This window comes from Eptesicus fuscus, chromosome 4 (genome assembly GCF_027574615.1).
Source record: "Eptesicus fuscus isolate TK198812 chromosome 4, DD_ASM_mEF_20220401, whole genome shotgun sequence".
In the NCBI taxonomy this organism is placed as follows: Eukaryota; Metazoa; Chordata; class Mammalia; order Chiroptera; family Vespertilionidae; genus Eptesicus; species Eptesicus fuscus.
In genome coordinates, this window is record NC_072476.1 from 31644563 (window position 1) to 31657721 (window position 13159).

Consider the following 13159-nt stretch of genomic DNA (forward strand, 5'->3'; position numbering starts at 1 on the left):
TCCCCTGGGCCTCGGTTCACTCTGTACAGCAGGCAGTTGGCTTCATGGCCTGGAATCCCCTTTCCAGCTTTGAGCCCTAGGCACCCAGCCTTCCCTAGCCATTTCCAGCTGCCCCTCCACCTCCCAGGCCCCAGTTCACTAGAGCCCACCTCCCACCCCTTTGTCCGCAGCTGTGGGAGCTCCTCACCCCTGCGCAAGAAGAAGAAGAGTGTGAAGAAGCACCGCAAAGACAGGTACCCTTCCTCTCCTGGGGCTTCCTCTCACTTCCATGGGGCCCAGGACCAGGGCTGTGCTGCTTGGGTGTCCCTGAGTCATCCCAGATGGACTCAAGAGAACCCCTTTATGGCCCTACAGGTCTGATTCTGGGTCCAGGAGGAAGAGACGGCACAGGTGAGCGGTGCCCTGTGGAGGTGTGATAGGAGGATATGGTTAGAGGCTAGTGCCCCCCTGCAGAGACCAAGGCCCAAAGGAAGCCATGATGGGAGGGGGGTTTTGAGGGTCCTGCCCTGCTCTACCCTCCCACTCCAGGGACTCCTTCTTAGCCCCAGGCAGGAGACTGAGGGTGGGCGGAGGACAATGAAGGTCAGTGATTTGCAATCCTTGCCTGCCCCATGAGTCAGCCTTGACGTAGGGACCCCAAGAATTTCCAGACAATACAGCAGGTCCAGTGTCCAAGGGGTGTGTCCGTAGAGGTGTCAGTTAGAAGGCAGAATTTGCAGGAAAGGGGCATGCCAGATAGAAGGAAGCCTCAGTTGGCAGAGACAGAGTGGGTGGGCTGTGGCTAGAGTATCGTGAGGGGCAGGTGCCAACCCCCAACAGGCCTGAGTGCTATGGAGATGGCCTCCACCAAGGCAGGGCTGAGAGCCAGCATGAGCCTCTGAAGTGACTTACTCAGGATGGACTGGGAGAGAGGACAGGAGGAAGTGAAAGATAGGAGCCCAGGCAGAAGCAGGGGTGGAGAAAGTAGAACACTCAGCATGGAGGGAACGATGTGGGGCAGTCACATCCCTGTGGTTGGGGTGAGAGCCAGAGCCCCTCCCAGCAGCCCTGAGGAGGAGCAGAGTCCCCAGCCCCATTTTTGCGGTGTGTATTTGCCCATGGCCATTTGTCAGGGGGGAAGGAGCCTAACTGGACACCTAATCCTGGCCCTCCAATCTCCTCAGTTTCCTCCTTTCCCTTCCCCCAGTCCTTAGAGGCCAGTGTTGGCCCCTGCTGCCCTCAATATGTCACCATCAGCTTGTACAGATCCTCTGGCAAGCACCTATCAGCCCTGGGAAAGATCTAGAGATGAGCTAGGCTAGATAGCTCCAGATGGGGAGACTGAGGCCCCAAGCATGCAACATGGGTTCTAGACCCAAACTTTTGCCCCTGCACTCCGTCTCTCCCCTCTCCCTCCCCCCAGTTCTGCCTCCCATTCCTTTTGATCCTGTGAGAAATACCTTCCAGTGTTTCTTAGCATCACCTCAGTTTTGGTCAGAAGAAAGCATCTGTTCAGGACTAGAGGATTGAGTCAGAATTTGGTGGCATCAGGGACCTATGGGACCCAGCATGAGGTGAAACCTTAGAGGGCTAATCAGAAGGCTCTCAGTCCTTTTGTCAAAGGCAGGAATTGGGCTGTGGGGCCCACCCCAGAGAGCTGGACAGGATGGGATAGGGGTCCAGAGGAGTAATCCAAAAGCAGGGAGATGACGCCCAAGGGAAAGCATTTATTTTCTAAACCCCTGGTGACTGACCCTGGGCTGGGCCACAGTCTAGAGGCCAGAGAAGCAGGAGGCTTGGGCTCTGTCTGGGAGGGCCACTGCCCACCCTGATAACTCATCAGAGGGCCCATCCCAAGACTGACGCAGAAGATAAGGGCAGGTCAGCCTTCCTTCTGGGTCGGTGGCCACATCACCATTTAGCACTCGCAGCGGGAGCAGCAGTTATGGCCCGGGCTGAAGGTGATCATGGGCCAGGATTTACTGGAGAAAGAAGGAGCAGACTTGGCAGAATTGAAGAAACCAAAGCATGGAGTGGGATGGGCAATTCCATACCTGCCAGGAAGGCTCAGGTCAGAGGGGGGAACAAATCTCAGGTTAACACATAGGACAGCTGGGCTCCCTAGAGGCTCACCCTCCCCTGCCTGGCTCAGGCTGTGCTGTCACCTAGCCTCTGCTCTCTGTAGATCTCGAAGCCCCAAGAGCAAAAGAAAAGAGAAGAACAAAGAGAGGAAGAGGTGAGCACTCTTCCCCATTCTCCAGCTCCTCAGCCCTTCTTCCCACACAGCAAACCTGGCCCCCTGGAATCACAGAATCAGGCTCTTGAAGGGAGTTCATTTTGTACCCCCTGCCCAGGTGGGAACATTCAGACCCAGAGAGTAAGCCAAGAGTCAGTGGCAGACCTGGAACTGGAACCCAGGCCTCTTGCCTCCGGGTCCAGGGTCTTTTCAAGCTCAGTCCTTGTAACTCCCCTGCACCTCTCCAGGGTCACAAGAACAACAGCTGAGGGACGAGTGAGGTCTTCGGGGAGTTGGGGCTATCTGGAGAAAAAGGCAGCTTCTCCTAATTCCCACCAATGACCCACAGGGCCTGGCTGGGCTCTGTGTGGACAGCCTTTGTGTAATTTGTGTGGGAGACTTGGGGAGGGGATATTGGTCAGCCGTGGCTTCCATCAGGAAGCAGAACTTAGGTTCAGGCTGATTTCTCTCCCAGGCCACACGAGTCCCCAGGCCGGAGGTCCCATCGCCACAGCAGCGGAAGTTCCCACAGCCCCTCACTCTCCTCCCAGGACAGCGATTCCAGATCGCCCAGCAGGTAGGTCCTGGGCCCCTGGGAGAGCTCAGGGTGTGGCTGAGCCCGGCTTTCTGCTGGGGCCGAGCTGGCTTTCTGCGTATTCAATACACTGGAGGCTGGGGAGCCCGGCTGATAGACACACAGCAATTAATCAGTGGGTAGTTTACCAGGGCAGTGCCAGTGCCAACTTGGAACTGGGCTAGGCATCCCAGACCTTGAACGGAAATCCAGGCAGTGTGCGGACTGGGGCTTGGCTCTCTAAACAGAAATGTTCCCGGCCCGGTGCGAAGGCGGGTAGGGAGCTGCCCTTCCTGCGGGAAGCGGCCTCCGGTAGAGGGGCGTCCCACGCCGGCTCTCCTCCTGTCTCCTGCCCCAGGCTGAGCCCCAAGCCCCGAGGCGAAGGTCGGAAGACGGGCAGCCAGCGGTCCAGCGGGAGCCGATCGCCTTCCCTGTCCGGCGGCAGCGGATGGGGGTCGCCCCAGCAGAACGGAGGCAGCCGGCAGCGGAGCGGAGCGCAGGGGGGCCGCCCGGGCTCGGCGCACAGCCCGCCAGATGTACGTACGCCTGGCTTTGCGGAGGGTTCCTGCGACGCGCGGGCTGCGCCTGGCTGGGGCGGGGGAGCCGCTGCCGCGCGGGGGAGGCAGTGAGTGTGTGACGGGGCGGGGGCGCTGCACGCCTTCCTCAGGCCCGCCGCTTCCCCCCTCCCCTGCGCCCTCCCTTGAATGGGAGCGGCCAGGAGTGCTTGGTTGTTCTGCCCACCTGGCTCTAGTGTCCTGTGGGTGGGTGGGGGTGCTGCAGGCTTGGGCCACCCTTGAGCTTGGCAAACGGAAGGCCAGAGAGGGTTGCCACCGCGACACTCAGCCGTTTAAGGAGCTGAAGATGAAACAAGATCTCTTGCCTCCCTCCCCCAGGCATATTGAGGAGGGAGGGGCATGGCCATTGAGACAGGACTCCCCTGGGCATCACTTGGGCCCTAAGCCTCCCTCTCCTCACCAAGCCCTTTCCCCCTCTCTGAGTGCTCTCTGCCCCTCAGCCCCCTCACTAGACGCCCCCTTCCCCAGTCCCCTTGCCACAACAGCTGCATTTCTAAGGTCCTTTTCCTAGCCACGGCCCTCATCTGGACGGGTACCTCAAACCTGGAGGTTCCACTTCCCATCTTTCCTAAGGCACCTCCCAGTGTACCCATGGCTCCCTGGGAGACCACACCAACCCCACCCCAAAAACTGTCCTCACCCATCCTCCAGGAGGGGCACAGATTTCTTGAAACCCACAGGCAGGTGTGGTGATGGTAGGAGCTCGCAGCTGAATGGTAGGGGTTCTCCTAGGCCCCAGGAGCGGCCCACAGCCCCTCTGTCTGCTGATCTTAGAGCAGGTGTAGAGGGCCCCTCAGGGGGAAGGGACCTCAGCACTGACAGAGGCAGTGGGTGGGCACAGGGGACTTAGGGTGGGCAGTCTGCAAGTCCCCCCCCCCCCACACCACACACACACACACACACACACACACACACACACACACAGAGGCAGCCCAGAAACCCCAGCAGGGAGGGGGCGCTGCTCCTCCCCAGACCTCAGGTCTCAGCAGCAAACCTGTACATGTCAGTTTCGTTTTGATTTTTGGCTGTTTTCGTTTCACTCCCTTTCTTTTCTCAAATACCCTTAGTCCAGGACCTCAGCAAGGAAAGTCAAAGGGCCCCTGACAAAAGGCGTTTGGTCTCAAGGTTAATTTTTGTTTGAGGACAGTACCTGTGTGGAAACTGCCCCTCCTGGACAGGGGGCCAGGCTCCTGAGCTCTGAGGGGCCTGGTCAGGCCACGTGGGGAGGATCACACCCATGTGCCTGGATCTGTCCTGGGTGTGGGAGAGAGCATGCAGAGGCAGCTGAGGGCAAACAGGAGAGGGACAGGTCTGAGACGTGATGCCCAACCTCCTACCCCATGGGCACGAAGCCCGAACAGCACAGTGCCCCAAACACCTTCTCATGGAGGTACAGAAAAGCATGTGTTTCCAAGTCAGGGTGAAAGGAGGCCCCTTCCCACTTTCGGTCCCCTCCCCAGCCTTGGATGCCTAAGCAGTAGGCCCACAAGAGCCCTGGGCCTGTGCAGACAAAATGGTCACAGCAACTAGGTGGACCCTAGGAGCAAGCCGTCAGGGAAGGTGGCCTCGCCGCTGGCCTGGGGAGGAAGCCTCGGCAGCACCCCAACCTTCTCCCTCCCAAAGTGGGACTCCATCTTGACATGGCCCTGGGAGTTTCCTGGGAGACAACACTTTGTTACTCCTTTCACAAAACATGGTCCCCCAATTCTCTCTCTCCCCTCTGGGCTCTGGGAGTTCAAAGACTGCTGACCATCCCCTGCCTCTCACCTGCACCCAGACCCCCTCCTTGCCCAGAGAGCCTCTCCTCAAAGCGAAATGAGGCTGGTTCTCTCTGGCCTCCAGGGAGGTGAGATGGGGGTCATAGACGTTGCCATTAACCAAAAATGTTTTTTTGGGAAAAGCACTGGGGGTGGTACTCTTGGACTCTCACCTTTAAAAAAAAAAGAGAGAGAGACAAATGGAAAAAGAAAAGCTCACCATTCTTAACCCCGTCTATGTTTCTGTTTTTGTTTTTGTTTTTAGCCTCCCATTTGAAACGTGGTAATATTGTGATTCCATTTCTTGTTTAGTGGCAAGGGAAGAGGGTGGGGAAGTTTATGTAACTCTTCCTGTTATTTCATTTTATTTTTGTTTGTGTTTTCTTTTCCTTTCCTTTTTTCTTCTTCTTTTGTAATGTACAGAAATGCAAACTCTCTCTCTGGGTTTTTTTCTATCTTCTCTGTTGTTCTAGAATTTTGCTTTTGTGCGTTATTGTGGGAGCCTCTCCTCCTAATGCAGAAATGGTTTTTGAACCTCAGTGAACATTGATCATATACATATCTCTATAAATTATTTTTCCTTTCTAATCAGAATTTAAAAGGGAAGATAACACTTACAAAATCGTTTCCCATGCCAACAGCTTCTGCCAAATCTGTAGCAGCAGCCATCCCTTCCCTCAACCCCAGGCAAAGGGCCCTGGTGGACCTGCCTCAGCCTTCAAATTAACAAAAGTGGTGCAGACCGTACTCTGGGTCCCTGTCTATAAGGAACTTTGGAGAGAAGCTGGGAGACCCAAGGAGGGAGAGACTTGTCAGAGCAGTGAGCCTCTTGTGTCTTCTCAGTTCTGTCCAGTATAAGATGGTGGCGAGGCATGGCAGGGAGAGCCTGGAAGAGGGTGCTGAAGACACCTGAGAGAGTTTAGTTCAGGTGAGGGCTTCAAAGCCAGACACTCCCAACCAAGAGGAAAAAAAAAAATCCATCCTCGTTTTGAGACTGAGACCATAGGATGCTGGCTCCCAACATCTCTTTGTTGTCCCATCCCAGGCCAGGGCTGAACCCCCAAAGGGATTTCTGGGGTCTGCTGCCTACTGCTGTCTGCAGCTCACAGAGATCAAATGACCAGCTAAAGACACACAGCATTTTAGAGGCAGATCTAAAAAAGGAGACCCTCTAACCTCAAGACCCCAGCCACAGCCAAGAGGTGGAGATGGTAGTCAATGGGGAGCACACTTCAGGAGCCTGAGTAGGAGGAGAAGGAGGAGGATTCGGGAAGTGGATTCTGGGGGCCTCGGCTCTTTCTTTTCCCCTGGGGACCCCTCTAGAAGTTGTTGGCTCTCTGAACTCCCCAGCACTGAGGCCTGCCCACATGAAGACCAGGGTATAGGTGAGCCTGGTGTTGCACAACTCTATATGACTGCAGCTTTAGCAACTCAGGGAACCCTAAGCTGGCACAGTTCACACCCATGTGGGAAAAGAAATAATGAAGCACGATGAGGGAAAGGAAGCTGCTCAAGGTCACGCAATGTGGGGTAGAAAAGTAAGAGACTGAGCCCAAAGCCCAGCATACTGCCCAGATAGGGGGTGCCGGGGTTGCAGCCTTAGGAGTAGGGCCCCCTTCCTTGGCTCCACCTGTCCCTAGCACTGGCAGTGTGGAGGGAAGCCTCGCCATTTGCCGAGAGTGCCAGAGGTGCTTCCTGAGCAAGGCCCCCAGGCTCTCTGGCCTCCGCCTCTGGTTCACATTTCATCTCAAAATGGGCAGCCTAGAGTGACCCCAAGAAGAGGTGCCCATGGCACTGCCTGACCTGTCTCATCCAGGCCTCTCTCCTCTAACCCCCAGGGAGGAGCAGTGACCATGGCTGGAGTGGGGAGGTCAGCCTAGGAAGGGACACCTTGGCATTTCTTAGGCTGAAGCCAGAAAGCAGGAGGGATGAATTTTGCTAAATGGTGCTGAAGCCAGGGGGAAAGGGAATAAGGTTGACTGGAGGCAGGATCCATCCTCCAAATTGAATCCGTGGTTGCCTTCCCTTTTAAATGCACAGTTCCCACTTCACCCCATCTGTCCACTCTGATTGGCCTTGTTTAAACAGCTTCTCTTTCTTCTTTCTGGCTGGGTCCACCTTTCTCTCTGTCTCTATTTCCTTCTGCCTTTGCTCCTCTCTCTCTCTCTTCTCTCTTCTCTCTCTCTCTCTCTCTCTCTCTCTCTCTCTCTTGAGCCTCTCTGTCTCTTTCTCTCCATCTCTCCCCTGAAATGGGCCTATCTCCCCAGGCTGCAAGCCCCTCCTTCACCCACCCTGTGGTTCTGCTTCCATCAGCTGCTTCCTGCATGCCCTCTGGAGGTTTTCTGTTGTTTGAAGAGTTAAGACAAGCTTGGCTATGGGAACCTGTGGTGGGAGGGGGAAAGCAAACAGAAATGGCTGGGCAGGAGTCCCCTGCCATCCCTGGGACTAGACCAAAAGCCACACTTAGCTGCCATCTGCCACCTCAGAGGGGGAGCGCAGCTCAAAGTCACTGTCTTTCCCCATTCTGCATTCCCAATGCGGAGACCTTCTTTTCTTTTTTATTATTGCATTCCCGTCCCTGACCACTGAGAAGGTAGGTATCCCAGCTCAGCTGTGCGCTCGCTCGCTCGCTCCCATCTCCAGATAAGCCCTGCCACTCTGCTTGGTTTGAATGTGGTTTTCTTCCTCTTTCTCTCAGTCTCACTCTGGTTGGTTTTCTTCCCTTCCCTTTTCTTTCCTTATTTTAGTGACTACTCATTTGTAACTTGCATTTTCTCCAAATGAGCTACAAAGCCGTGTTTCCTGGTTTGTCGTTTGGTTTTCTTGACCTCCCCCCGCCCCCACCCCAACAACTTTTCTGGTTCATTCTTCCCTCCTTCCCACCTTCCCTGCTCCTCCTTCTTCCTCTCCACCCCACCTCCACCCCCACCACCCAACCCTCCTTCATGCTCTCTCTCATTTTGTTGTCTGAATGCATTTCTGTGTGGTTTAGCATTCCAAGTTTGTGTTCCCATCCTGAACTCTATGCTGTGGTTGAGCCAATTTGATTTCTGTTGTCTGGAGTAACTGCTAAACCTCTCACCCCTCACCCCTGCCAGCCCCTGGGGTGACTTGAGCAATAAATCTTTGTTGGAGGGGCCTGTCCTGGGCCTTTGCCCTCCGGATCCTGGAGGAAGTTCTGGCTGAGGTCAGGCCTGGGAAGAGAGCCCTGTCCCCTCCTCTGGGGCCTGCTGGGTTCCTGCAGGTGCTGCCCTGGCTGACGGCAGAGCTTTAGGGTGGGAGCTGCAGGACTTTGGGGCAGCAGCTGACACCAGGGCTAAATCCCACAGCTCCATCTTTGGGGTGTGATGGTGATTGGACTTTGGGTGGGGAGTGAACTGCAGGAGTAGGCACTGGACTTAAAGTTCTACTTAGAAAAGTCTCTGTGTCGGGGGTTGGAAGGAACTCTCAGCTAACCCTCTGCTCTCTGGACCACTACCAGATCTAGAAAGGGGCTCCCTCCTTCCCCCAGCATCCTTCCATCTTCCAAATTTGAGCTTAATGTGCAGAATGATCCAGAAGGGATAGTCAGCAGAGGCCACGGACCCCCAAGGTTAGGGCAGAACTAGGCTAGGTCCTGGGATTTGTGTCTTCCAGCCCAGTGCTCATCCAGCCACAGAGGTAGGTCCTCAAGGATCTCATCTCTGCCCTTTAAACTGTTTTCTTCCCACCTAGAAGCAGCTACAGAAGTGTGACATCCCAACCCTGTGAGGCCTCACTGGACCTCATCTTTGACAAGAGAAGGCCTCATCTCTCCCCATGTTGACCCCAGGGGCAAGTCCCCAGTAGCTCACCCCTTCAGAACATTCTTCAATCCTGGTGGTGCTAGGAGGGCAGGCAAGGAAATTGTTCACGGAGGGAGAGAGCGCTGCTGGTTCAATGGAGAAGAGGAGGCCCCACCCTCAAGGAGTACCTGATGCGACCAGGCACCCAGAAACAGGATCCTCAAATGCTGAGCTGGAGGGGCTAATTGCCCCAGATGCTCACTTATTCTTATCTTTAGGAATACCAGGGTCAGGCAACCATACTAGTCCTTGCTGCTCTCTTCCCCTTGTCTTTCCACCTCAAAAATTTCTTACGTAAGCAAAAAGAAAAGATGTTGGATGGGAAGTCAGTGATCACTCAATATCATTGTACTTTTTTTCTCTCCAAATTAACTATTTCAGATGGTTGTTTAGGTATCATATAAATTGAACCTGAGGTAAAGTTTTATTAAAACAATTAAGAAACTTAAAAAAAAAAAAAAGATGTTTGGGAGCAGGTGGTACCAAGGAGCAGAGGGGCTCCTGGGAGCAGGGCTCAGAGTTAGGTGAGGTCTAGCCTCACTCACTCATCCATTCATTCACACACACACACACACACACACACACACACACACGCACACACAGAGAGCAAGCATTTGCTGAGCACTCCTCCGTGCCAGGCCCTGTCTGAGTATCCATGCCAGGGTCGAGGCAGGCAGACCTGGGTTCACAGCCTCCACCTGCCAGGCTGGAGGGCAGACAAAAAGATCACTCAGAACAATGAGAGGGGGCAAGCTGAACCATGGATGGGGAGCTGTTCACAGCCTCCACCTGCCAGGCTGGAGGGCAGACAAAAAGATCACTCAGAACAATGAGAGGGGGCAAGCTGAACCATGGATGGGGAGCTCTGCTCACCGGAGTAGCCCCAGCCCTCACACATGCTGGCACATTCCAAACTGAAGGAAGGAACAAGGGTCTGTGGGATCAGAGAGGAGCGCGCCTGACTCAGGGTGAGGCTCAGGAGAGGCTTCCTGGAGGTGGTGGCCTTGGGCTGACTGTAAAGAAGAAAGAAACATTAACCAGGCTGTGAGAGAGAGGAGAGGGAAGAGGGGAGAATAGTTCAGGCAAGAGTGACAGGACTCACACAGAAAAGGTTTTGAGAGATGTTTGGTGGTCCCTGGCCACCACAGTCCTGTCTGGCAATGAGATCCATGGTGTCTGGGCCCGTATCTTCCTCAATTCCTGATGAATGAGACCCAGCCAAGCTGAGGATGAGGATCACCCTCTGGCAGGATCATGGCAATCCTTTCATAAGGCCTTCTGGAGGGATAGGTGGATAAGGGTGAGGTTGATCCCCGCAGTCTTCGTCTTCCCCTGAGGGAAGGCACTATATGCCACCTACCTAGCAACATCTTCCTCCCATCCTCCATCATCCTGGCACTTAGGGGACATGTTACGGGGCCCGAGGCCTTCCTGCACTGCTCTGACCCTATTTGTCCCTGAGGAAACAGCGAGTCATTTGTACTCCGTAAAGAACCTCTCAGCCCCTGAACAGGCCCACCCTGTTCAGAAAGATTCAGTTATGACCATTTTACCAATGGGAAAATGGAGGCCTCCGAGTTAAGCCACTTCTCTAAGGCCTCACAGCAAGTTTACATCAGGGTTGATTCCAGTGTGTTCACTTTGCCAATTACCAGCATCTTGGGTTATGGCAGCCAACTGGCTTGGAGGAGGTGAGAGGGAAACGGAAAAGAGATTGGACTTCAAGACCAGCCAGACAGGAAGGGTCCAGCTCAGCACAAGGGGTCTGGCCCAGGGACTTGCGCCTCAATGGTTAGGGAGACAGCAACATCATGGGGGTGAGCATCCACCCAACCCAGACCCTTGTTATTCCTAATACTCCCAGACCAACAGCGGGAAGTATAGAGGGCCTTGCAGTGCCTGTGGGAAAGAACGTGGTAGCCCTTGGTCTTCTTCCCTCCCTGCTGGCCTCTCCCCTGGAGTCAGAAATAGTGGCTTAGATCCAGAGTCTGGGTTGGAGCAGAATTCACATCCAGGTCCTAATTCCCAAGTTTAGTATTCTGCCTACTTGCCTTGCTACTCCCACCACCACCGCCAAAGTGGCAAGCAAAGGCTTCAGAAAGGTGGGGTCCAGTGTCTCCTTAGGTGTGAGTTCTAGAATCTGTGCTACACTCTTAGACAACCCAGGGGATAGAAAAGATACTGGAAATGTGGGGAACCTGGAGACTTCTTTTTCATTTGCCTTCTCTGGAAGGAAAAGGATGCTGGATGACAGAACCTAGTGCTGGGGGCTTGGGAGCTATACCGGCAGGGGTGGAGGGCATATGTGTTGGGGAGCCAAGGGTCTCTGGTAATATCTATTGAGAATGGAAATGCTATCTCAGAGGGGCCATGGCTGAACAACCCAGCTTCCATGTCTCCTGGCCTAGCTAGAGCAAAGGTGCTCAAAGGGTACCTTGGTACCTGGTAATATCTACCCTGCCCACCTATGCCTGCCTCTGCCCCAAAGAGAGACACCAGGCTCTTCGAGGAGGAGGTCTTCATGGCCCATCTGGCTCTGATCAGCTGCTTTCACCTTCTATGGTTGGTGTTCATTGGCTACTTCACAAGCTGGCTATGCCTCTCCACCAATTGGGGCTGACTTCTTGGCTCTACCTTAATGCCCAGGCTGGATCCAGGGTTGTACACCATGGCCTTGGCACCATCTTGCCCCCTGTAGGAAGCACAAGGGTCATGCCAACCACACTCCTTCCAGCCCTTGGCAGCAAGGTTATCTCATCCAAGAGCCTGTCAAAAGAACTTGGCCTAGACCCTGCCCCTGACCTAAGACTTCCTGGTTTGGCCCTGGCCCTTGTAAGCACATTTCTTCCTCAGCAAACAGCATTGAGGCTGCCAAATTCTGGGATAAAAACTCAGGTTACCGAGCTGAATTGACACCAAATCTGCCCTGGGGGTAGTCAAAGTCAAGTTGGTGCTGTTATTGGGGGCGGGGTAAGAGTGATGGACAGACTTATAAACAGACAAGTGTAATCAACTGTTACCAGATAGAAGCCCAAGGACAAGAAGAGGGTCAGGTCTCTGGAGGGAGGGGGATGGAGAGGGTGGTCAGGGGGCATGCAAAGAATCTTGGAATATTTGCTCTGGAAGGAACATCAGGAAGCAAAGCCCAACGCTCTCATTTTGTGGATGGGGAAACTGAGGCCCAGTAGGCAGAAGTTACTTGGCCGGGGTTACTAAGTGAGGTAGTGGCAGGTTCTTGGACCCTGATTTCCAGTCAGGGCCCTTTTGGAGGTATCAGGTGTCCTTTCTGGTTTTCTGTATCCAGATCCTTGTTTCCTAACTCCGTTTTTGGAAAAACATAGGTCATCTCTATCCAAAGGTCATGGTTACCCAAGAGGTGCCTGCTCAGGCCCAAGGAGCCAGGCGCTGCCAGTCCTTCCTCCAGAGGCAGTGTGGCCTCTAGGCCTAGAATGGGGTGGTTGAGATTTTCTCTCTCTCTCTCTCTATCTCTCTTGCATTTTTGTGAATCTAATGATGAACTTACGCTACCACACTTTTCCCTTCTCTTACACATCTTACCTACTAAAGGAGGAAGTGCCACTTTATTGGTAAGTGGACGTTAACCAAGAGGGACTTAAAAAAAAAATCAGAACTTAAAAAAAAAAAAGAAAAGAAAAGAGAGAAACAGAAAGACAGTAGGGCGCTGCTGACAGCTCCACAGGTCTCTGCAGGGCCGGAAAACAAAGAAAGAAAAAGGTTAACAGAAAAATGTCAGTTCCCCAGGAGTTCAGACATTGTTTTTGATTTTGGTATCTAATGACATTTGTGGATTTTGTTTTTTATTTCTTTTTTTTTTCTTCCCTTTCTTCGGTTTAGTTTTGAGTTCAGTTGTCCTGCCCCGCCCCCACCCCCATCTGTGTGCCGTGTGCCCCCTCCATCCCCTCACTCACCCCCACGCCGGGGGGCCTGGGCTGCTGGGCTGGCCCTAGTGGGGCCTCCCGGTGCCCAGCCTCTCTCTTCTCTCTGCCGGGATCGTCCGTCCCTGGAGGGGAGCAATGCCAGCCTCCCCCCCCCCCCCAGCCCGTCCTGGAGCCCTCTCCCTGTCAGCCCCCGACCCCCACCGCTCCGTTCCTCTTGTGTTTTGCATGCTGAGAACCTTGCATGAGCTGCACTGTTGAGGCCAGAAGGTGGACACTCAGGAGAGGCAGAGGCAGGGCAGGCGCGGGGAACCGTGT

At 54.3% G+C, this 13159-nt stretch overlaps 1 protein-coding gene across 1 annotated transcript in view; it reads left to right on the forward strand.

Annotated features, from left to right (window-relative positions):
• The window catches only part of SRRM3 (serine/arginine repetitive matrix 3), a 33932-nt gene that overhangs the window by 15817 nt on the left and 4956 nt on the right, over positions 1-13159 (forward strand). The window contains exons 6-10 of the mRNA XM_054714858.1: positions 171-233; positions 355-390; positions 2165-2215; positions 2691-2792; positions 3148-3325. Of these exons, the coding sequence (XP_054570833.1) occupies positions 171-233; positions 355-390; positions 2165-2215; positions 2691-2792; positions 3148-3325 (430 nt within the window). The remainder of the gene's footprint in view (positions 1-170; positions 234-354; positions 391-2164; positions 2216-2690; positions 2793-3147; positions 3326-13159) is intronic.